At 43.8% G+C, this 25,278-nt stretch overlaps 1 protein-coding gene across 1 annotated transcript in view; it reads left to right on the forward strand.

The window, feature by feature from the left end:
• gpm6ab (glycoprotein M6Ab) overlaps positions 1–25,060 on the forward strand; it is a 316,222-nt gene extending 291,162 nt beyond the window's left edge. Inside the window, exon 7 of the mRNA XM_069902258.1 lies at positions 23,292–25,060. Within this exon, the coding sequence (XP_069758359.1) occupies positions 23,292–23,444 (153 nt within the window). The 3' untranslated portion in view covers positions 23,445–25,060. The remainder of the gene's footprint in view (positions 1–23,291) is intronic.
• The last annotated feature ends 218 nt before the right edge of the window (positions 25,061–25,278 follow it).

A 25,278-nucleotide genomic window follows, 5' to 3' on the forward strand; every position in this document is an offset into this window, starting at 1 on the left:
ATCCTGGGGTGGCAGAGGCTTGGAGGTGATCTACTTGTCCCCTGGTGCAAGTTCCCCTGGACAGAGCATCAGGTGGCTCAGTGAGCTTTCCCAACCAACACAGGTGTGTCAGCATGGTGAATGGCCTACTGGCTAAATAGTGCCTCCAGTGGCACACAGCCTCCTCTATAGCCTGGGCCTCCTTCTCAATGGCCGAGTACCTGGAGGGTTCGGGAAAAGAATGCCATAGGCCTGCCTGCTTGGCTCAGTGTGGTGTTCAGGGTAAAGTCCGAGGCATTGATCTCCACTTGCAAAGTGATGGATTCATCAATGGCATGCATTGTCACCTTGCCAATCTCACCCTTAATGCCCTTGAAGGTTTTACAAGCTTCTGCCAACAAAGGAAATGTAGTGGTTTTCACCAGGGGGTGAGCTTTGTCCGTGTAACGTAAGGGTTCAATCAGGCAGACGCAGCATGGTTTTAGAAAGGGAAGATCTTGTTTGACAAACTTGTTAGGATTCTTTGAGGATATAATGGGTACGATAGATAGAGGGGAACAGGTTGATGTTGTATATTTGGATTTCCAGTAAGCGTTTGATAAGGTGCCGCACAAGAGACTTATCAGTAAGTTACAGGAAAGTGGAGTCCGGGGAAGTCTATTGGCCTGGATTGAAAATTGGTTGTCTGACAGGAGGCAGGGAGTCGGGATAAGTGGGAGTTTTTCAGGTTGGCAGAGAGTGGTAAGTGGGGTGCTGCAGGGGTCAGTGTTAGGCCCACAACTGTTCATCATTTACATTGATAACTTGGAGGAGGGGACAAAATGTGGTGTAGCCAAGTTTGCGGATGACACCAAATTGAGTGGAAGAGCAAATTGTCATGAGGATGTGGAGAGTCTGCAGAGAGATATAGTTAAGCTGGATGAGTGGGCAAAGGTCTGGCAGATGGAGTACAATGTTAGTAAGTGTGAGGTTATCCACTTTGGCAAGAAAAATAAAAGTTCTGAATATTATTTAAAGGGTGAAAAACTACAGCATGCTGTTGTGCAGAGGGACTTGGGAGTGCTTGTGCATGAATCGCAAAAAGTTAGGTTGCAGGTGCAGCAGGTTATTAAGAAGGCAAATGGAATGTTGGCCTTCATCGCTAGAGGAATTGAATTCAGGAGTAGGGAGGTAATGTTGCAACTATATAAGGTACTGGTGAGACCGCACCTGGAGTACTGTGTCCAGTTCTGGTCTCCATATTTGAGGAAGGATATACTGGCTTTGGAGACGGTCCAGAGGAGGTTTACTAGGTTGATCCCTGGGATGAAGGGGTTGACTTATGATGAAAGATCAAATTGTCTAGGATTGTATTCGCTCGAGTTCAGAAGAATGAGAGGAGATCTTATAGAAACATATAGGATTATGAAGGGTATGGATAGGATAGATGTAGGAAGGTTTTTTGAGCTGGCCGGGGAAACTAAAATGAGAGGACACAGTCTCAAGATTCGGGGGAGTAGATTTAGGACAGAGATGAGGAAAAATATTTTTTTCTCAGAGAGTAGTGAATGTTTAGAATTCGCTAACCAGGGAAGTGGTTGAGGCTGCTTCATTAAACATATTTAAAATTTGGTTAGATAAATTTTGACATGATAGAGGAATTAGGGGATATGGGGAGAAGGCAGGTAAGTGGAGTTATGTCATAAATTAGATCAGCCATGATCATATTGATTGGCGGAGCAGGCTCGACGGGCCATTTTTGGCCTACTCCTGTTCCTACTTCCTATGTTCCTATGTAATTGGGAATCCCCTGGGCATAGTATGAGAATAACTCTAGGCACCTTTTTTAAAGCTTTAGGGTTATGGGGCATTAGGAGTTCCAGCAGGGGATGCATGCACTTGGGGTTGGGGGCAATGACACCATGCTTCACCAAGTACACCAGTATTGCCAACCGCATGGTGCTGAACACACACTTTTTCTGATTGTATCTTAAATTCAGGACTTTAGTGGTGGCCAGAACTTCTTTAGGTTCTCTTCGTGTTCCTCTTGGGTACGGCTGCAGTAGGTGACATTATCCAGATATAAATATGTGGCTTTTAGTTTATTGTCATCCACCATGTGGTCCATTTCCCTTTGAAACACCGACATTCCATTCATGAGGCTGAATGGGGCCTGGAGGAAGTGGTAGAGGTGGCCATTGGCCTTGAATGCTGTATATAGATGGTCATCAGGGTGGATCAGGATCTGGTGATGTGCTGACTTGAGAGCTATAGTGGAGAAGACCCAGAACTGGGTGATTTCATTTACCATGTTGGCTAAGCAGGGAAGGAGGTAGGTGTCTAATAAGGTGAAGCTATTGATGATCTGGCTATAGTCGATGACCATCCAGAGCATCTCCCCACTCTTAACTATCTTCACCTGTGCCCTCCAGGTGCTGTTGCTGGGTTACATGATGCCCTCTGGTAGCAGTCACCCCACTTTATCTTTTATAAACTCCCTGTTTCCGGGGCTGTATCGTCTACTTTTCATGACAACTAGTCGGCAGTCAGGGGTAAAGTTCTGGGGCGAAGGGGGAAGGTGCAGTGGGAATATTCCGGTGTTTGATTGGCTGCACTCGGAACAGCATACCAGTGTGTGATTGGCTGCGCTTGGAAGGAAGAACGGGCCCTCTAGGAATTAAATATTTCTGACCATGAGGGGAGGATGGGCCCGTCAAACTGCATTAGCATGCTCTTAAGCTGACACTGGAAATCAAGCCCCAGTATGACTCTCATGCAGAGATGGGGCATTACTAGCATTTTGAAGTTTTTATACTGTGTGCCCCTAACGGTTAGGGCCACGATGCAGCACCCATGAATTTCTGTGGAGTGGGACTTAGACACTAGTGCTACCTTGCACTTAGTAGGGGACACTACCAAGGGAGTAGCGTTGGGCTGTGCCCAGGTGTAGAAAGCTCTCAGTACTCCCTGTGTCGAATAGGCAGCCTGTGGTGTAACCATTTACCTTAATGTCCATCATCGATCGAATCAGTTGGTGTGGCCTGCTCTGATCCATCACAATGGAGGTCAGAGTCAGCACATTTTTGGAATCGCTTCTGCTGTAGCATTGTATCAGCTGCTGCCAAGATGACTGCACTGGAGATCCAAAAAATGGCTGCCTCCATTGATCACATGCGGCGGAGTCTGGAAGAGACACTGGATGGGACATCATCCTTTTTCGTCTTCCTCCTGTTCCTGCCGTTCAGTTCTCGGCTACTGGAAGAGATGCCAGAAGAAGGTCGACCCAAGATGGTGATGCAGGCTGCAGTCTGCACGCAGCACTGCTGGAGTGGGGGTTTAAGAGCTATATAAATTAGTGTAGTGCCCCTTCCTCTAGCAGTTCAAACAGGTCACACTATGGGCCGGGCAGTACATTCTCGAGTATTTGGTTTGGCCTCAGTAGTCACACTTTGTGTGCTCAGTGACTGCAATGGCAGTCAGGGACCCTGAGTTCCAAGATGGTGGCACTTGTGCTCCCCATCTGGCAGCCGTGTAGCTTGCCACATAGGCCTCTGTGTTCTTTTGGGCTGTCTCTAGCGACCGAGCCAGCTGCCCGACTTCCTGGAGGGTCGAATCACCCTTCTCCAGGAGTCGCTCATGGGTGTGGTTGTAGTGGAAGCCGGCCACTAACCCATCATGCTTGAGATGCCATCGCTGTTACATCCTTGAACCCACAGGCTCGTCTCATCTCAGCTCCCTCACGGCCCTCACAAAGTTGTCGACAGACTCACCAGGGCTCTGGTATTGAGTAACCAGTTAATAGTGGGCATACATGGAGTTCATGGGGGCACCATATTGCTGCCGCAGGAGGGCCATTGTGTCATTGTACTTTTCACAATCCCAAATGATTTGGTAAGTCCGATGGCCCACCGATGGGAAAAAGCAGATCATACTTGTTGCTGTCGGCTGAGATTTCACGGCGCTCATGAAGACCTTCAGACAATGTAGCCACATATCAAATTTAACAGAGGCCTTTGGTTCCCTAGGATCTGTCTCCAGCTTCTCCAGTCGAATCGCCTTGTCCATGGCAAAGTCATCAGGTCATTAAATTGTAGCATTCTCAATAACCACAAGCAGACACAGAGCAAGTGATTAAAGGCTTTAGTATTTTAAAACCTCCAGAAGATGTCTATGTGCTTCTGGCCCGATCCATAGCTGGTATTGAGGGAGGAGACTAGGGCTCTCAGCCTTTATTGGGGAACTACAGTGAGGAGTTTCCAGGTCAGAGGTGGGCCAGCCTGAGCAGTCCAGTGAGGTACCCCGACCTGCATTACTGTGTTCCACCACAGATTAGACTCACAGGCCCAGCTTATCCATGCTGAACAACCTGTTCCAATTGCTCGCATTAGGCCTTCATTCCTCCAAGCTCCTCACATATATGTAATGACCCAACTGTTTATTAAAGGAAAGAAATATGACTTTGGCAGCTCGTTCAAGTGCCCTCCATCCTCTGAGTAAAGAACTGTTCCTTCACATCCCTTCTAAATCCCACTCCACTCACCTGCAGTTAAAACCTCACAGGAGCACAGCTGGTTTTGCAGTGTCCATAGGAGGTAAAGATGCATTACCAACAGTTTAGGCCTGAGCAATTCTTCAAAATCAGGCTGGAAAAGTTATGCCCTCTTGTCTTAGATTCTCATACTCGAGGAAACAGACTGTTATTGTTCACTTTACCTCTTCTCCTCATGTTTCTACAGACCTTAATAAGATCCCCTCTTATCCCATCAAATCTTGATGAAAGGTTAAAACCTAAAACATTGGTCATTCCTTGATCTGTTTTTTTTTTTATTTGGTTTTTGATCTGACTTTTTTTTCACTCCAGATTCCAGGATCTGGATCCTTGCTCTGGTTCTCCAACGACCTGACATGTGTGCAAATCAACAGCAGCTTGATTAACCTTTCAGCTTGCACATCTTTGAAATAAGAGAAATGACCTGAGTACTCGAGGGGTGGGGGGCATCCCACAGAGTGACTGGGAGAAAGTGCAAACTCCACAAAGACAGCACCTTAGGCCAGGAGGGAGCTTGGCTTGTCCATGCTAACCAGTCATGCAGCTGGCTCGGTCGCTAGAGACAGCCCAAAAGAACACGGAGGCCTACTCGGCAAGCCACACGGCTGCCAGATGGGGAGCACAGGTGCCACCATCTTGGGACTCAGGGTCCCTGACTGTCATTGTAGCCACTGAGCACACGAAATGTGACTACTGAGGCCAAACCAAACACCTGAGAAAGTACTGCCCGGCCCATAGTGTGACCTGTTTGAACTGCCAGAGGAAGGGGCACTACACTAATTTATATAGCTCTTAAACCCCCACTCCAGCAGTGCTGCGTGCAGACTGCAGCCTGTATCACCATCTTGGGTCGACCTTCTTCTGGCATCTCTTCCAGTAGCCGAGAACTGAACAGCAGGAACGGGAGGAAGACGACAAAGGATGACGTCCCGTCCAGCATCTCTTCCGGACTCCGCCGCATGTGATCAATGGAGGCAGCCATTTTTGGGATCTCCAGCGCAGGCTAGACCCATTAGTCTGCATGTGGCTGGTGTCCTCTCCATATACCCGTTCGAAAGTGTTCAAAACATTCCAGTTGTACTTGCAAGTTGAATGAGTCAGGAGATTATGTCATAATTATGAGACCATTTTTGGAGCACATAGCATTGCAGAAAAGGTATTAGATGGGAGGGTGCAGAGGATGGTGTTAAACAAACACTTACACACAAAACTGATGGAGAAACTCGGAGATCATGTAGTGTTCTTTATAGCAAAGATTTATAACCATCGTTTCGGGCTTGAGTCCTTCATCAAAAAAGCAGACAGCACCTGAAAAAAAGGGATTTTAGAGAGGCAAGGGGAGGAGTACAGGCCCATGGACAGGTGGATATGGGGTGGGAGAGCAGAAGAGTGCAAATGCAAGCAAGTGATTCTTCAGGATAAGTGCCTGCAGCAGAGTGTTTCAATTATCAGAATAGATTGGACAGGCTGGGTTTGATATGTTTCAGTAGGTCAATAAAGTTATGAGGGGCATTGACAGGATATATATTAGAGAACGTTTGCCACAACAAATCCAGTGAATGTGCTAGCACATTTTTCCCATTATATCAGTCTCGATTGAATGATGCTGCCAACTCTATAACGTGCTGTCCAACAAAGGAATGAGCTTGTTGAAGATTCTCCCCTCAAGCAACACACAAGACTAACTCATGGGACAAGAAAGAGGGAGGGATTTCATAGAATGCTACAAGCTTTGCACAGTGGGACAGGATTACACTTGTGAGCGAGACACCTGTGGAGTGAGGCATCCGCAACATACACTGGCTCGGTTATGAGACAGCGCAAAGGAGATGGCTCCAGCTAAATCTTTCCACCTCTCCCTCTTCTTTGAAGCTGCTCCTTAGGCAATCTTTTGCTCACTTACATTCATTGACAGATGTAAATAACTACTTGTGTGACAAGGGGAGTTAATAGGAATGTGGAAGAGAACAAGACTACAGGGAAATAAACGGATTGAGTCTGATGGGATTGCCCTACTGGGTGCTGGCATGTGTCTGATGGGCTGAATGACCTCCTTCTGTGACAATTTTGCTGATTTGTGCACCTTTATCTCCCCTAGCTAATTAAAAATTATTATTGGAGGGTAGAGTCTGGGAGAGATGGAAAATTGTGACAAAAGGCTTTGTGTCGCTGTAGTCGCCATTCAATTGTTTCAGCTGCCTTGGCTAATTTAAAATGGTATTCAAACAGAAGGTGTTTCTCATTAATGTCCTGCATCACTGTGGGGCATCAGATGGTGATGACGGGTGGGATATTGTCAGCGAGACGTATGTCCTTGTCTTCTGGCAGATGGTCAGGTCTCAGGGAAATGGCAGCCTCACCACAGGGCTAGATTTGGCATCGCACCATGCGATCAAACCATCACTGGCAGTAGCTGTGAGTCTTTCTCCATCTCAGGACACAAACACACACACACACACAGAGCCTTTTGTGCTTCATGCTACCTCCCTTAAACTGGCACCATTTTCATCCCCGTGTTTCCAACAGTCTGCCCCAATAGTAACTGTACTTTTGATGTAATTATTTGAAGAAAGGAGAGAAAAAACTACTCCCCCCCCCCCCCCCCCCCTTCAGTTGACCTCTGCAACATTCCCTGGCCATGCATTCCTTCTGGATTTCTGTTCGTCCCCAGTTCTAGCCTCACACACACAGTTTCTCCCTTAACTGGCATAGAACATAACAGCACTTCTACCCTTCTAATCTTTGTTGAACTTCTATTCTGACTTGTCCTGCTGACCTGCACTCAGACCACATCCCTCCCATCCATACACATCCATATTTTTTTTAATGGTGCAAACTGAGCTCACATTTACTACTTCAGCTGACAGCTCATTCCACACTCCCACCATTTTCTGTGTGAGGAAGTTCCCCCTAACCTTCTCCCCTTTCACCCTTAACCCATGTCCTCTGCTTTGTATCTCACCTACCCTCAGTGGAAAAAGCCTACTTGCATTTACTCCATCTACACCCCTCACAATTTTATGTACCTCTATCAAATCTCCCCTAATTGTTCTATGAACTAGGGAATAAATTCATAACCTGTAACTCAGTTCCTTAGCTCTGGAATCCATTGTTAAAACTTTCCATATCTCCCTCTTATTCCCTCTAAACTACCTCCTGAACCAATCTTTTGCTCACTTACTCTGATAAATCCTTGTGTGGGGCAGCGCCATTTCATTTTGCCTCTGGGTGATTATTACAACATTAAAGGCACTACATAAATGAAAGTCATTATTGTTTTAAATTGTGCCACCCTTTAATTTTGGTGTAATTTTAATGATGTTTTCCTTGTGTTCCTCCATGCATCTATTGCAAAATGAGTGGGGGCACTGTAGTTGTCCATTAACATGTAACACTCGTGATTTTCTACAGACCATTCCCACTGAAGCAGGCAACAGCTTGAGTGTGGAACGTGCTGATGTGTGACTTTAAAGGGGATCTACCTCTACAGGTTCCCTTCTGGTGCAGGAAGCCAAATCAGCTGGGTCCACTGAACCACTGACTCTCCTTCAAGCCCCACATTAATCTCCCAAACCCACGATCAATTCCAGTGACTGAGCACCTCCCCCCTACTCACCTTCCCAACTGCCTTTCTGTCTACTGCTTGCCTCCCTCCCAGCTTCTAGTCAGACCTCAAGTAAAGCAGCCATTGTTCTTCTGACCATGGTCTACAATTGCACCTTGTGCAGGCACTGAGGAAGTTGCTGGCTGTCACAGGTCACTCTTGCTGAGTCAGGTATGAAGGATAAGAAATATCCACCATCCCTTGTGTCGTGATATGCTATTACAGCACTAAGGTCATCAGGGGCCACCACCTGATGACCTTCAATGTAAAGCCGACCGGAGCTAGACTCCTCCATTCTGACCTGAGGCAAGGCCTAGCTGTATATATTAGTCTATTAAAGCTAGCATTTAACTTGCACTCTGTCTCATGTGGTTGATGCTAGTCGCAATACACCTTGTTACTCTGAGATAAAAGCATCGTGAGTTAGCGAGGTGAAGAGAAGAACCCAGCCAGTAAATTCATTGCTGTGATTATGCATTCTCATTCAAATAACCTGGAGCAGTGTTCAGTAATGAGGTCTGCTTGTGACTCTTTAACATAGATATCTGACCTTGTTATCCATTTACTTTCGCAAATATAGAATCAGATCTTTTAGCTTTGATATAATCCCCTACTGTATGAAAGGTTATCTTTGTGCGGTGTAGGAAATGAATAAAGCTTTCGAATGATCTCAGGCTGACCAGATTGGGGCACCTTTAAATTAACATAGCTGGCCAAAGGAATGAAAATACATCCTAATAGGCTATAACTAAAGAGTGATGACCTAGCCCGTGTTAGCACACTGTAAAATCTGGCTGGATGCTTCAGTGAACTTCATCCAACTTAACTCCACGGGACACTGCAATCTGTTTTGGAAATGCTCAGCGAACAAGCAAAGCCACTGACTTAAAAATAACTTGTACAGCAGGTTAGTGGCGCATTGAGTCATTTTACTCATTTATTTACTAATACTACTGAGCTTCTTTCTGTAATATTAGCTACAAGAATTGGGCAGGTAGAGTTGACCTCCACTGTAGTTGAGTCTGAATTATGTTGGCCAGTCCAGGCATCTGTGAAAAATGATCAACGGTGCAGTCAGGTAGCTCAGCTTTTCTCTCTTGTCCTCCAATCTATGTCCACCTTTGAACTCTTGGCTGTTAGCCTGTGCTCCTCTACCTTCTTCCCTTATCATGCACAATTTTTATTCAGGCGCCTGTCTGCTTTTTTACTCATACATTGACCAAAGACTCAGGCCTGAAACATTGGTTTTACTGTATACTGTATCATTGCCTCCTATGGTCATTGCGGGACCTGCTGAGTTTCTCCAGCAATTTTGTTAAATTACATAGAACAATAGGACAGCTCAGAATCAGGCCCTATGACCCCTCTAGTTTGCATCAAACCATTTTTCTGCCCAGCCCCACTGACCTGCACCCAGTCCATAGCCTTCCATACCTCTCCTATCCATGTACCTGTCCAAATTCTTCTTAAATGTTCAAATTGAACCCACATTCACCACCTCAGCTGGCAGCTCATTCCACACTCCCACCACTCTCTATATGAAGAAGTTCCCCCTCATGATCCCCCTAAACTTTTCCCCTTTTACTCTTAACCCATATTGTCTGGTTTGTATCTCACCTACCCTCAGTGGAAAAAGCCAACCTCTGTCTATACCCCTCATAATTTTAAATACCTCGATCAAATCTCCTCTCATTCTTCTACACTCCAGGGAATAAAGTATTAATCTGTTTAACCTTTCCCTGTAATTCAGTTCCTGAAATCAGGGCTACATCCAAGTAAATCTTCTCTGCACTCTTTCAATCTTATTGATATCTTTCTTGTAGGTAGTTGACCAAAACTGCACACAATACTTCACACTTGGCCTCATCAATATCTTATACAACTTTAACATAACATCCCAAGTCCGAAACATAATGGTTTGATTTATGAAGGGAAAGATGCCAAAAGCTCTCTTCATAACCTTATCTACCTGCGATGCCACTTTCAAGAAACAATGTATCTGTGTTCCCAGATCTCTCTGTTTTACCACACTTCTCAGTGCCCTACCATTTACCGTGTATGTCCTTTCTTGGCTTGTCCTTCCAAAATGCAACACCTCACATTTGTTTGCATTAAATTCCATCTGCCATTTTTCATTCTATTTTGTTTCAGCTGGTCCAGATCCCCTCTGCAAGCTTTGAAAAACTTCTTCACTGTCCACAACACCTCCAATCTTGGTGTCATCTGGCAACTTGCTGATCCAATTTACTATATTAAATTGGATATAGTAATTTAATACTATATCCAAGTAGTAGAGTTGGATATTAATTTTTCATCCAAATCAATGATATAAATGAAAACAACAATAGTCCCAGACCTAATCCCTGAGATACTCCTCCCATCATCCACCACCACTCTTTGGCTTCTTCTATCTAGGCAATGTCGAATCCACTTCACTACCTCACCATGAATACAGACGATTTGAACCTTGCTGAATAAGCTCCCAAGTGACCTTAGTAAAGTCCATGTAGAAAATATCCACAGCCTTTCCGTCATCAGCTTCTCTGGTAATCTCCTTGAAAAAAATCATTAAAATGGGTTAAAGATGACATGTCATGCATAAAGCCATGTTGACTGTCCCTAATCAGTCCCTGTCTATTCAAATACTTGTATGTCCAATCTCTTAGAACACCTTCCAATAATTTATCTGCTACTGATGTCAGGTTGATCATCCTATAATTTCCAGGGTTACTTTTGGAGCCTTTTTAAAACAACTGAACAATGTGAGCTACCCTCCAATGCTCCAGCAGCACACCCATGGCTACAGAATATTTGTTCCAGAGCCCCTGCAGTTTCTACACTACCCTCCCTCAAGGTCCGAGGGAATACCTTGCCAGGCCCTGGGGATTTATTGACCCTTATTTGCTTTAAGACAGCAAGCACTTCCTCCTCTTTAATCTGTGTCGGTTCCATGACCTCCCTACATGTTTTCTTAACTTCCCTTAACTCTGTGCCAGTTTCCTGAGTGAAACTAATTTAAGATCTTCCCATTAACTTTGGCTCCATACATAGTCGATCACTTTAATTTTTTCCCCTTACTATCCTTTTGTTCTTAATATACCTGTAGAAACTGTTTGGATTTCCCTCACATTGTCTGCCAAAGCAACCTCATGTCTTCTTTTAGCCTTCCTTACATCTTTCTCATGTTTTTTTTTCTTGAATATTTTTATCCTTCTCAAGTACCTCATTTGCTTCATTTTGCCTAAAACCTGTTGTACACCTCTCTCTCTTCTTCTGAACCAGATCCTCAAAATTGGTATTTCTCCAATTTATAATCTCAACCTGAGACCCAGACCTATCCTTCTCCATAATTAATTTGAAACTAATGGCATTATGATCTTCCTGTTGCAAATACCCCCTCACTTAACAGCCATGGAGAGTGTGTTGGCTGGTTGCATTTGTAACGTATACCCAAGTCAGTCCAGACATCTTGTTAGGTTCCCTGTCTTCATGTTCTATTGTGTGCAAATCTTGGCTGTTAGGGTTCACTTGGTTGCCCTGTCACCTCAAAAGTTGTCATCATGGAGAAGCCATTGATCCACTAAATTTCCCCGAACATCAATCACCCTGACATTAGTCCCATACGAATCTCATTTTTTCTCTGCGCATTTCCATCAACTCCTCACAGATTCAACTGGCAGTGGCAAGCTAACCAACTAACCTGCATAACTTTGGAAGGCGGGGAAGAAAGCAGAAACTCCACAGGAAACAAAAGTGATGACGGGGAAGACGTACAAATTAGACAGACAACATGGATTAAAATCAAATCACAAAAGCTTGTGATGCAACAGCTCGATAAGTTCCCCCATTGTGCTGCCTCAGTGCGAAATGCACTTAAGAATCTTACAAATGAATTAAGGAGCCAATCAGCACCTCGAGCCTCTTCACAAGATGATGGCTGATCTGACTGCAAACTCAGCTCCACATTCCTGCCTCTTCCTGGGAACACTTTAACCCCTTGCCTACTGGCTTCTGTCTCAAGCATGTTCAACAACTTTTACCAACTTTTGGGGAAGAGAGTTACAAAGATTTGTCTTTAAAACACTGCAATTATACTCCAAGAACAGTAAAGAGCGTTCTGAAAAAAAAAACACAAATACTTGATAAAAAAAAATGAATCTCCACAACTCTTCTGTAGTATGGATTTAGATTTAATGTCAGAGTACATACATGACATTAGATACAATCCTTTCCTGCGGGTAAGGCAGAATTGTCACTTATTGGCAGTGCAAAAACAATGTACACAACATACACATGTAAACAAATAAAGAACTGTAAAAACATAATGCATGTAAACAAACCAACTGTGCAATGCAGACAGAAGGAAAGTAAAATAGAGTGCACGAGTAAGAAACCTTAAATGAGCCCCTGATTGAGTTTGTTGTTGAGGAGTCTGATGGGGGAGGGGTAGCAGCTGTTCCTGAAGCTGGTGGTGCGAGTCTTGTGGCACCTCTACCTCTTTCCTGATGACAACAGTGAGAACAGAGGTGTGCTGGGTGGTGTGAATCCTTGATGATTTCTGCTGTTCTCCAACGGTAGCATTGCCTGCAGATGTTCTCGGTGGTGGGGAGGGATTTGCCTGTGATGTCTTGGGCTGTGTCCACTACCTTTTGGAGGACATTTCGCTCGGGCATTTTGGTGTCCCTATACCAGATTTCAGAGCAAAGAGTCCACAAGAATATCCCACCACATCTCTCAGCCCATCACTCACCAGATAATGTGAACTACTGAAGTTGCAGAATGTGTAAAAGGTTAATTTAATGAAATAAAGTAATGAACAGAAAATGCTGCCAATTCCCAACAAGACAGAGAGAGAGAAATAAAGTTAATGGATCAGACTTACCTGGAACCAGCTCACTGCCCAGACTCACCAAGACTCTCCCACCTTCCTGCACTCACCTCGTCTGGATACAGCGGACTGGATATGATGACCTTCTGCACCCAGGAGGCATCTGCCAAGATGAATTGACTCTGAGTCAATAGGTTGGGGCCCTATCCCCACGATACATGATAGCCTTTGATGGTGACATTTAAAAATAATTTATATCAGTAAAAATGTTTGAAAATATTACAAATTAAATTTAAAACCATCATAAAAACAGGGTGAAAGATATCATTAGGCCCCTTGCTTCCACTCTGTTAACAGAAATCAAGCGCAAGTAATAACCGCCCCACCTCCCGCTCCCAGCTTCCCACCCTCTCTCCATAGGCTTTCAAATTCCTCTCCCTCAGGTCCGTAGCCAGCTTCCTACTCTCCTCGTAACACACCCCAGACAACTCGCTTCCTTTTTCTTATGTTCTCCGTGGTTTTTTTGCCAATCACCTTCATTCTGTGCCACCTGCTTCTTAATTGCAACAGAAGAGATTGACTTTGTCAGCGCCTTCATCATCCAATGGCCTCTGTTCCAACCCCAACTTTTCCAACCTATCCAAGGAACTAAAGCCACTCTCTTTGGAACCCTGAAGTGTGATGCCCTAACCTTCAAGCCGTGGTCAAACCATTGATTTATATATATTAAAAAAAAATGACTTGTGTACTCTTAAACGTAAAAGTTCATATAAAGTCCAGGAGTCCACATACTTCATTATCCTTTTATTAACTTGCATTGACAGTTTATACAACCTTTGTACATATTCAACAAAGAAAAATGTAAAAAAAATAGAATATTACAGTACAGTTCAGGCCCTTTGGCCCACCATGGTGTACCGACCTATCTAAAGCTAATCAACAATCTAAACCTTATTCACATCCATAATCCTCTAATTTTATGGCATCTATGAGTACTTTAGATGTCCCAGTTGACACTACCCATAACTGCCTGGCCCACAGGAAGAACAGACCCAGGGTTGTATGTAATGTCATGTATGCACACTGGCAATAAATTAGAACGTAAACATCCCTGAAATGTGCGAGAAAACCACAGCATCTGGAGGAAACTCATATGGTCATAAAAAGAATGTACAAAATCCTTATGGACGGCACCGGATTGAAATCCAGGTTGTGGCGCTGTTATGGCATTGTGCTAACCTTTGATCAGGGAAATGTGTGAATGCCGAACTGGAGGAGAGGGAATGGGAAAGAGAGAAAAATAAAGGGTAGGGAGCAGGAAGAAGGGAGACAAAGTGATAGCAAACGAAACAGATGTCGGGTGGGTGCTGACGGAAACTGGAGAAGTCGATGTTCATCCCATCTGGTTGGAGGATGCCCAGATGGAATACGAGGTGATATTTCTCCAATTTACAGGTGGATTCAGTGAAGGTAACCTGTTGATGTGGCTGAACTCATGTTTCCAGGAAGTTCTGTTCTTATTTTGGATTTCCGGCATGGGGAATATTTTGCTTTTGACGTTATTTATTTATTTATGAATCCTAAAACTATGAGGAGTGCAACTTTCTCTTTTCCATTGGAGTCATGGAGTGCTACAGTACAGAAACGAACCTTTTACAACATGTCCCTGCCATCCAAGGTACTTATCTATATTTGGCCCAACCCCCAAAGCTTTCCTCTCCATGTAGCTGTTCCTTGAATATAACAATTGCCCCTATTTCCACCCACTTCCTCTGTTCCATGTGCCTACCACCCTGTGTGTGAAACTCTCCCCAGGTAACTTTTACCTTTCACCTTAAATACGCTCTCTAGTTGTTGATTCCCTTAGTGTTGGAAAAGGCTACTTTATCGATGCCCTTAATTGTTAGTTTACCTGAATCATCCTCTGAAACCAATCCCTCCATTATTTTAAGAATTTTGCTTGTTCTGATATATCCCTTCAGTTGTCACAATATTCTCATTCCTGATTGGATAGTTTTTAATTAATTAGTTTGTACAGTCTGATCAGAGCTACTTGGTATTAAACAAGAATATAGAAACAGAAAATAAGCGCAGGAGTAGGCTATTTGGCCCTTCAAACCTACATTACCATTCAATATGATCATGGCTGAACAGGACCTGGTTCCTGGCTTCTCCTCATACCCCTTGATCTCCTTAGCCACAAGGCCCAAATCTAACCTACTCTGAAATATTGACAAGGAACTGGCCTGTGGCAAAGAGTTCCACAGATCTACTACCTCTGAGAGAAGAAAGTTTTCCTCATCTCAGTCCTAAAAAACTACCCCCTTATCCTTAATCTGTGACCCCAGCATTGGAAACAACCTACCTGTGTCTAGTCTGTCTAAACCCTTAAGAATTTTATATAAGATCCCCCCTCAATCTTCTAAATTCCAGAGAATACAAGCCTGGTCTATCCAACCGTTCTTCATATGCAAGTCCTTCCATCTCTAGTGAATCTTCTCTGCACCCCCTCCATGGTGAGGATGTCCTTCCTCAGATAAGGAGACCAAAACTGCAAGACCCTGTACAGTTGCAGCAGGATCTCTGTACTCTGTACATTATGATAGCAGTTCATACAAAATTGCTGGCAAAACTCAGCAAGTCACATAATATTCTTTATCTTGCAAAGATAAAGATACATAATCAACGTTTCGGCCCTGAGCCCTTCATCAAGGCATGAGCATAAAGCAGGAAGCACCTGAATAAAAGGGTTTAGGGAGGAGTAAGACAGGAGTTCAGGGTAACAGGCAAGAGGTCATTGGTGGATATGGGTGCAAGAAGAAAAGCTGGGAAGTAATTGGGGGAAGGGGCTAGCTCTCTGAATGGAGAGGGAAGGAGGTGGAAAGATGAAAGAAGTTGACAGAGGGTATGGAGGAAAAAGAGGGAGTCAGGGGAGTTGACCTAACAGAAACTGAAGGTGATAATGCCATCTGGTTGGAAAATGCCCAGATGCTATATTAGGTGTTGGACCTCCAATTTACGGGTGGCCTTGGTCTGGCAATGCATGAGACCATGAACAGACATGTTGGCACAGGAGTGGGGCATGGTATTGAAATGGTTGGCCACTGGGAAATTCCCACCCTTGTTGCGGCAGTGTGAAGGTGCACTGTGAAATTATCTCCCAGTCTGCGTCCAGTCTCTCCGATGCAGAGAAGACCCCAATGGGAGCATGGGATGCAGTAGATGACCCCTTCAGATTCACAAATGAAGGGCTGTTTGGGGCCCCGAATGGTGCTGAGGAAGGAATTATAGGCGCAAGTGTAGCACTACCTGTGGTCACAGTGGTAGATGTCATGGGGGAAATTAGTAAGAAGAGATAAGTGGATGAGGGAGTCACAGAGGGAGTGGTCACTGCTGCAGGTGGAAAGGGGAAAATGTAACTGGTGGTGGGATCATGTTGTAGGTGATGGGAGTTGCAGAGGATAATTTGTCAGATGTGGAGAGTGATGGGCTGCTAGTTGAGGACAAGGGAAATCCTGTCCTAGTTTTGCTTAGGGGCAGAGGATGCCAGGGCAGATGTGTGGGAAATGAGGACATAAGGGCTGAGTTGATGGTAGTAAAGGAGAAGCCATGTTGTTTGGAGGCCATCTTGGATTATCTGGAAAAGATCTACTTGATGTTCTTTTTAACCGCATTAATGATGAGAGTTAATTATGTTATGTTTATAATGGTGGTACTGTTACCTCATGACACAGGGACCAAGGTTCAATCATGATCTGTGCGGAGTTTCCCTTTTCATCCTGTGACCATGTGGGCTTCCTCTGGATCCTTCAGTTTCTTTCCATATCCCCAGAAATATACACTTTTGTGGGTTAATTGCCCCTCGGTGCATGAGAACTAGAATATGCAGAGGATTGACAAGGAGGGGTTTATGAGATGGCCCTGTCAGATTGGTTAGGGAGAATCCCAAGAGATATAGGGAAAATGTAAGGCTCCTTAAAGATGAACAAGGGCATTTTTTGTGGGGCCACATGGATGGGTGAAGTTCTTAATGAATATTTATTATCTGCATTTACCATGGAAAAGTAAATGGAACTCTGAGACGTAAATAAGGTCTTGAAGAGAGTCCACGTTACATAAGTGAGAGGTCTTTAAAAGCATAAAGTTCGATAGATGCCCATGGCCTGATCATGTATATCCCAAGATGTTTTTGGAAGCTGGTGAAGGCCTGGCAGAAATATTTGCCTCATTGTTGAAATTCCAGATGTTCAGATGGGTGACTAATCCTGTCTTTATTAAAAATGGGCATAAGGAAGTGCCAGGGAACTACATCTTACTATCAGTTATGGGTAGCTTAATGGAGGAGATTCTGAAAGACAGACAGGATTTACTTGCCTTGGAGTGGAAAAAATAACAAGCTGATGGAAGAGCTCAGTGAGATGAACAGGATGAGTGGGAGGCAAGGAATGATCAACGATTCAGCCCAGAATCCTTCAGGCAAGGACTGATTTGAGAAAGTCAGCGTGGCAAATTGAGATTCACAAATTGATTTAATTTTTTGAAGAGGTCACCGGGAAGATCGATGGGAACAGGGCAGTAGACAATGTGTACGAAAGCTTTATCAAGGTCAGTAAGCTGGAGTGGGATCTAAGGTAAACTGGCCAATTGGTTGCCGAATTGTCTTGATGGTGGAGACAGAGGGTGGTATTGGAGGTTTGTTACACAAATTGGAGGCCTGTGGCCAATGGTGCGCCACAAGGATCGATATCGGGTCCGATGGTGTTTATCATCAATATTAATTACTTGAACTATAATATGGTTAGAATGGTGAGTAAATTTAACCATATAAAAATTACAGTATGGAAGCACGTCATCTCCACCCCTCTAGTCCACACCGATTTAAGTGATCTCCTCTAGTCCTACCTACCCTGTCCCTGTCCATCACTCTCCAACCCCCTCACATCCACGCACTTATCCAACCTTCTCTTAAATGACAAAACTGACACTGCTGCGACCACCTCTTCCGGAAGGTTATTCCACTGAGCCACCAGTGAAGAAGCCCTCTCTCATGTTGTGGATTATATGGTGGTAAAGTGGACAGTGAAGAAGGTTATCCAAGATTACAACAGGATCCAGATGAACCTGGAAAGTGGGTCAGAGAATGGCAGATTAAATTTATATCAAACAAATATGAAGGGTTGCACTTTGGTAGATTAAACCAGGATAGGACTTGCAGATTAGGGCCCTGGAGAGAGCTGTGGAGCAGAACACAGTTCTGGAGTTCTGGGGGTCCTGGTGCATAGTTCTGTGAAAGTGGCAGCTCAGGAAGACGGGGTGTTAAAGAAAGCGTTTTGCATGCTTGCCTTCATTGGTCAGGGCATTGAGTGCAGGAGCAGGGAAGTTGTGTTTGACTGAACAAGACTTTGGTGAGGCAATTAGAGTATTAAATTCAATTGTGCTCACTCCGCAAGAGCAAGGAAGTACAAAGAACATAGGAAATGGGAGCAGAAGTAGGCCATCTGGCCCATCGAGCCTGCTCTGCTATCCAATGAGATCGTGGGTCGATAGGCTCATCTCCACCTACCTGCCTTTTCCCGTATCCCTTAATTCCCTTGTAAAAATCTATCTAACGTTGCCTTAAATATACTGTATTTACTGAGGTAGCCTCCACTGCTTCAAAGAGCAGTGAATTCCATAGATTTGCTACCCTTTAGGAAAAACAGTTCTTCCTCATCTCCATCCGAATTCTACCACCCTAAATCCTGCAGCTATGTCCCTTAGTTCCATGTGATTAAATTGGAAATGGTGCAGTAAAGATCCATGAAAATATTGCTGAGACTAAAGGGCTGAATTATAAGGAGATGCTGGATAGACTGGGACTTTCCTTCTTGGAGTACAGGAGGCTAAGGGAGGCACTGGTAGGAGTTTATAAAATCATGAGGGACATAGACAAAATTTGCCCCTGGGTAGGGTAATAACGAGAGTGTATGAGCTTTAAGGTGAGAGGGGAAAAATTTTAAAAGGACGTGAGGAGCACCTCCTCCAGACAAAAGCCTGTGGGTATAAAGGAAGTGGTAAGTAGGGCAGAATTGTCGCTTCCTAAAGGGACTTAAACAGATATCTGGTCAAGAAAGCTTTTGAGGGAAAGGAGCCAAATGGCAGCCAATGGGATAAGCTTGGATAGCATGGACAGATTCTGCTGTAGAAATCAAAGACTCTCTGGCTCCAATGTGGAGAGATTTTAAAAATGGTATTGACATAAGATTTAGTGTAACCGGCTGGTGGATGGTTGTTCTGGACTCAGGAGGCCCATGAGGTGACTCTAAGAATCTCTGACTCTTGAATGAAGGGTTTCTTGTTGATATGCATTATCTGGTGCCTGCAGTTTACCTTCCTACGCAGCATATGTTCAAAACCACAGGTTCAATGCCAGGAGTGGAATGAAGTCACTAATTCGATTGAAATTTAGAAATATTCAAGCACATGTGAGATTTGCCGGTTAATTGGGGCATTTGCATGGCACAGGCTCATGGGCCGGAATTTTTAAAAAGTGCAATTTATTTCATCTCCATAATAATTTGTAATGCTCCCTCTGCATTTATGATTCCTTTACACAACCTAGTTCTCAGAGAATAGCTTTGCATCAGCCCATTTTCCATTTCTTTTCTGTAGTGCAATTAATTAGAGTATGTCAATTCCAGGTTGCTATGGTGACAGCAACAAATGAAAAGAGCAAATACAGAACCTGAATCCTGTTCAATGGACAGTCCTCCCACACGAAACAAAATACGAAAAGTAAAAATAGAGTGATGCACAGTATGTATGATGAAGGAGGTGGAAAGTAAAACCTCCTGTCATTTCTGTGAGTGCTTCACCAGTTCTCTGTGCTCCCCAGTTGCTTCAGTGAGGGGTCAGTGGAAACTGAGAATGGGAATGATGGCCTTGTGCAGTATTCCTTCGACCTTCCCGTTGATTTCTTCCAGTGGTTGATGGTCAACATATAGATCAGAGTGCCTTGGTTAAAACATGGAACATAGAACACTACAGCACAGTACAGACCCTTCAGCCCTCAATGTTGTACCGACCCATATATTCCTTAAAATAAAGTACTAACTCCACCCTACCCTGTAACCTTCTATTTTTATTTAATCCATGTGCTTGTCTAAGAGTATCTTAAATGCTCCTAATGTTCCAACCTCCACCACCATCCTTGGCAATGCATTCCAGGCACCCACAACTCTCTGAGTAAAAAACTCTCCCCTTCACTTTGTACATTTGTCCTCTAGTGTTTGCTATTCCTGCCCTGGGAAAACCAGTGCTGGCTGTCCAACCCTAGCTATGCCTCTCATATTCTTGGAGGCCTCTTATCAAGTCTCCTCTCATCCTTCTACGCTCCAAAGGGAAAAGTCCCATTTCTACTAAACCTGCCTCATAAGACTTGTTTTCCTATCCAGTCAAGATCCTGGTAAATCTCCTCTGCACCCTCTCCATAGCTTCCACACTCTTCCTATAAAGAGGTGACCAGAACTGAACACAATTCTCAAAGTGTGGTCTTACCAGAGATTAGTAGAACTGTAACATGACCTCTACTCTTGAACTTAATCCCCCTATTAATGAAGCCCAGCATCTCATCGGCCTTCTTAACTATCCTATCAACCTGTGCAGCAACCTTGAGGGATGTATGGATTTGAATCCCAAGGTCCCTCTGTTCCTCCACACTCTCAAGTACTCAGTCTTCTGCTTAGTCCTTCCAAAATGCATCACCTCACAATTATACAGATTGAAATCCATCTGCGACTTATCTGCCCAACTCTGCATCCTGAATATCCTCTTGTAACCTTTGACAATCTTCAGCTCCATCCATAATTCTTCCCACCTTTGTGTCACCTACAAGCTTACTGACCCATCCTTCTGCCTCTTCATCCAGGTTATTTATAAAAATCACAAAGAGCAAGGGTCCCTGAACAGATCAATGCTGCACTCAATAAAACCTGTAAAGTCATTCGGCTGTGAGGTAAAACACCAAAGTCTGCAGACACCGTGATTGAAGTAAAAACACAATGCTGGAAAAACTCAGAGGAGAAAATAATGTTCTGTGTGCAGCAAGAACGCCTAATTTTCCATCTCGGAACTCTCCAGCTGCATGGCATTAACATTGACTTCTGCGGTTTTTCGAACCTACTCCCTCCCTTCCCTTCCCCTTTGTCTTCTTTCTTCCAACTCTCCGTCCTCTTCCCTCTCCATTCACAGAGACATCCCCCCACCCTTTGTTTGTCGGTGTGCCCTCCCTCCCTTATCCACCTATCACCCCATTCCATTTGGGCGCCTATCTACATTTTGTCCATACTTTGATGGAGGGCTCAAGCCTGAAACATTGGTTATGCATCTTTATCTTTGCTACACTCTTTGATATGCTGAGTTTCTCCAGCATTGTGTCCTTAAGTAATTCGACTCTGTGTGGAGATTATGGTTTGTCAAGGGGCTATTTCCCTTTTACGTACATCTGCCTACGCTGCTTTTTGGGTTATTTTTGCTGACTTTAGTTTGATCTTAATTGGCTGAAGAGGCATAGTCGGATGTTCTTACTGACATATTGACAAGGCAGGCCTTGACAGAGCTGAATTGATGGAGAGTGGAGAATTGCACTGCACTGACTTTTCAGTAAACTATGTCATTAAGAAATCAGCCAAGTTCCTTAAGTGTTCAAGACAAAGAGAAAACCTGTCATGTTTACAACTGGATAGATGAGTTATGGGGTGCACCTCTGTAAACTTTTCATTCAAGCTCTTCCCAACTTAAATTTTAACCATGAGGGAAAAAGCACAGGGAGAAAGTTGGGGAGAGGGGAGTGAGGGAAAAGAGAGAGAGAGAGAGAGAGAGAGAGAGAGAGAGAGAGAGAGAGAGAGAGAGAAGAAACTCTTCAGGAGTTTGCAGAGGTTTGGTAGGATGTCAGAAACCCTGGCAAATTTCTACAGATGTGTGGTGGAAAGTGTGCTGACCAGCTGTATCATGGTCGGGTATGAAAACACCAATTGTTCTGAATATAAAGCCCTCCAAAAGGTAATGTGTAATGGACAGAGCCCATAACATCGCAGGCAAAATCCTCCCCACTGCCGAGAACATCTACAGGGAATGCCACTGCCGGAGAGCAGCAGCAATCATCAAGGATCCACGCTACCCAGCAGGCGCTCTGTTCTTACTGCTGCCATCAGGAAGGAGGTAGCAGTGCCACAGGATTCATACCACCAGGTTCAGGAACAGCTGCTCCCCCTCCACCATCAGACTCCTCAGCAACAAACTCAATCAGAGACTCATTTAAGGACTCTGACTTGTGCACTTTATTGATTTTCTTTTTGTCATTTCTGTATTCAACAGTCAGTGTTTTTATATTTCTTTATTTGTTTACATGTTTACGCTGTGTACAGATTTTATTGCACTACCAATTAATGGTAATTATGCCAAGCCCGCAGGAAAAAGGAATCTCAGGGTTTTATGTACAATAAATCTGATATCTTAGACAGAGAGAAAGAGAGAGACAGAGAGAGAGAAAGAGAGAAAGAAAGACAGAGAGAGAGAGAAAACAGAGAGAAAGACAGAGAGTGTGTATGTGTGTATGTGTGTGTGTGTATGTGTGTGTGTGTGTGTGTGTGTGTGTGTGTGTGTGAGAGAGAGAGAGAGAGAGAGAGAGAGAGAGAGAGAGAGAGAGAGAGAGAAGGGAGATAGTGCTTCTTGTGGTCGAAGAACATGAGTCCTGGCTCAAGAAACCCTTTGACTATTGTGAGCTGAACTGTTTTACTCTTCTTTATCCACCTTGTTCCATAAGTAGTAGATGGTTTATCTTGTGTTGTTGCATTTACTAGAACTGTACACCCCTCTGAACCAATCAGACCACACTATCTGCAGGTATAAGCCAGGTGACTGAATGGAAAGGTATGGGGAATGTGGGAGGAGGAGGGAGGAGGGAGAAAGGGGCAGGCACTTCCACCCCCCTCTCTCCTCCTTTCTACTCAGCTGCCTGCCTCTTTTTGCTCATACCTGTCAAAATGTGTGGGCCCAAAATGCCAGTTACCCTTTACTTCCTCTGGATGTTGTGTGACCTGCTGAGTTTTGCCAGCATATTTCTGTGTTGCATTAGATCACAGCATCTGAAGACTTACTTATTTAATGATAGATATGTACTTTGTTTTTTCATTTAAACAGACATGTATGTTTGCTGATATGTGCATCGATCTGATTTCACCTGTTAATTTGTTTGTGTCTGTGTATATGTGTTGGTGTGAGTGTGAACAGATGTGTGGATGCTGCATTATGGAACACTTGTAACAACTGTTGTATTTGGTGATCATTAAAGCTCCCCCACTGCTGTCTTGCAGGTCCACTACCTAATGGTCCTCTCTGCTAACTGGGCCTACGTGAAGGATGCCTGCAGAATGCAAAAGTACGAGGACATCAAATCAAAGGAGGAGCAGGAATTGCATGACATTCACTCCACCCGTTCGAAAGAGCGGCTAAACGCCTACACATAAACAGCCCTTGCCCCCTCACTCACACCAGTTACTGATTTTGTGTCTGACTAAAGCTTAACAATTGACTCACGGCCCTTGACACTGGTTCAGTAAGTTCCTATGTGACTCATCTATGTGTTTCTTTCCTTTAAAAAAATAAAGCAGCAATCAAAAATGCAAAAGCCATGTCGATCGATATAGGGTCAGCCCTCACCTCTCCCACACCCATTAGGTTTTCATTCTCATGCGTTTCAGATACTTCTTGCACAGATTTTTTTTAAGGAGTCTTTGGTTTGCAATTATTCTTCAAGCATTTCAAATTCAAGGAGAGAGATCTCGGTTGAAAATATCACTGTTCAGGAATTTCTTATCTACAATTATTTTAATGGAGATGGTTGTTCAGTTTTTGCAAATGGGTAACCAGCTTGCTTAAGGAAAGTAATTTGATACCAGTCTGATCGTATTGATCATCTGCAGTAGTTTCCAGTCTCTATTTTTCAAGGATGATCCTCCCATATATAATATTTTTCAGAAATACCTGCAGTAATGAATTCCTAAATCTGGTAATTATATTCATACTGGGTTTTGTTTTGTATTTTATATAGTTATTGATACATTCATGGATCAAACAGTTCAATATAGATCTTTAATCCTTGAGATTTTTTTTTACTCTCATACCTAGTGACTCTCAGCACAGGAGCAAATTCCATTAAAAAATAGATTGTGATGGGGTCCGTTCCTATTCAAGGCTGGCATTTCATTGGATAATTGGAAAGTTTCTTTCTCATCTCCTTTTCTGAACCTTCTCCTGCTTGGGAACTGGAAAAAGTCAACATTTGGAAAGAGATAAATGGGAAAAAAACAAGAGTTACCAGAAATATTAAACTGCCTGCTTCTCTTTTCTTTTTGAGCTCTTGGATACTTCCAGCTAGGATATTGTAAATAAAAGGAAAAGGGGGCGACTCATTAGTACATCAAATAAAGGAGGGGTGGAAATTGCATGTGTTTCCTGAGTTCCAAGGACCAGCAGAGAAAGTGACCTGAACCTGGTGATTGCTCCTGTCTTTAAAAGTTAGATTAATCTTAATGGTAAATTCCCATTCTGATTATGCAGGGTGCTGGGGAGATTTTAAAATGCTTTCTAACCACGATCCTTTGAAAGTAGGCCTGGACTTTTTATTTTGGTTGAATGATTTTGGAAAATATGCATGAAGCATTAAACCCTGAAAAGATACACCTGGAAACTCGAGCGTTTAGCTGACTCTTTAAGTACGAAGGTACAACCTGTTTCATAGGAGCTTACTACTATAGGACACACTTGCACATTCCTTTTGTTTAGAACTTTTTAACTGAGCGTGGTACTTTGTGAGGACTTTCCTCAAGCACTTCACACAAGATGGTGGGGCTGGGGGCAGGACAAAACACTTTGGGTCATTTCATTTCCGACAACAAATATCAGCATCTTATCCAGCAGCCAATCTTTTGAGAGCGAATGGTGTTCACCAGGTGAAAGTAGTTTCATGTGAAAGTTACACAAGAGGAGAGATTTAACTTTAGTTGTCATCACTGAATACATGAAGGTGAGGTGGCCGCTGGTACACTTGCACATGAATTACAAGTCTAAAGTTGTTTTCCTTCCTCTGACACATTTGGGGGGGGGGGTGGGTGGGGGGCGGGGGGAACAGCACAAAATCTTTCATCACGAACGCATTCTAGCCGCAGATGGCAAAAGTTGGTGTTAAATATTTAGTCGAGGGAGAAGTGAACAAGAGAAGCTACCTGTGAAATTTGTACTGTGAGAGTCATTCTATCAATACTGAACCAAAATGGGTGTGTTGAATTTTATTCTGTATTG

The sequence above is a fragment of the Narcine bancroftii genome, chromosome 1, assembly GCF_036971445.1.
Source record: "Narcine bancroftii isolate sNarBan1 chromosome 1, sNarBan1.hap1, whole genome shotgun sequence".
NCBI classification, from domain to species: domain Eukaryota; kingdom Metazoa; phylum Chordata; class Chondrichthyes; order Torpediniformes; family Narcinidae; genus Narcine; species Narcine bancroftii.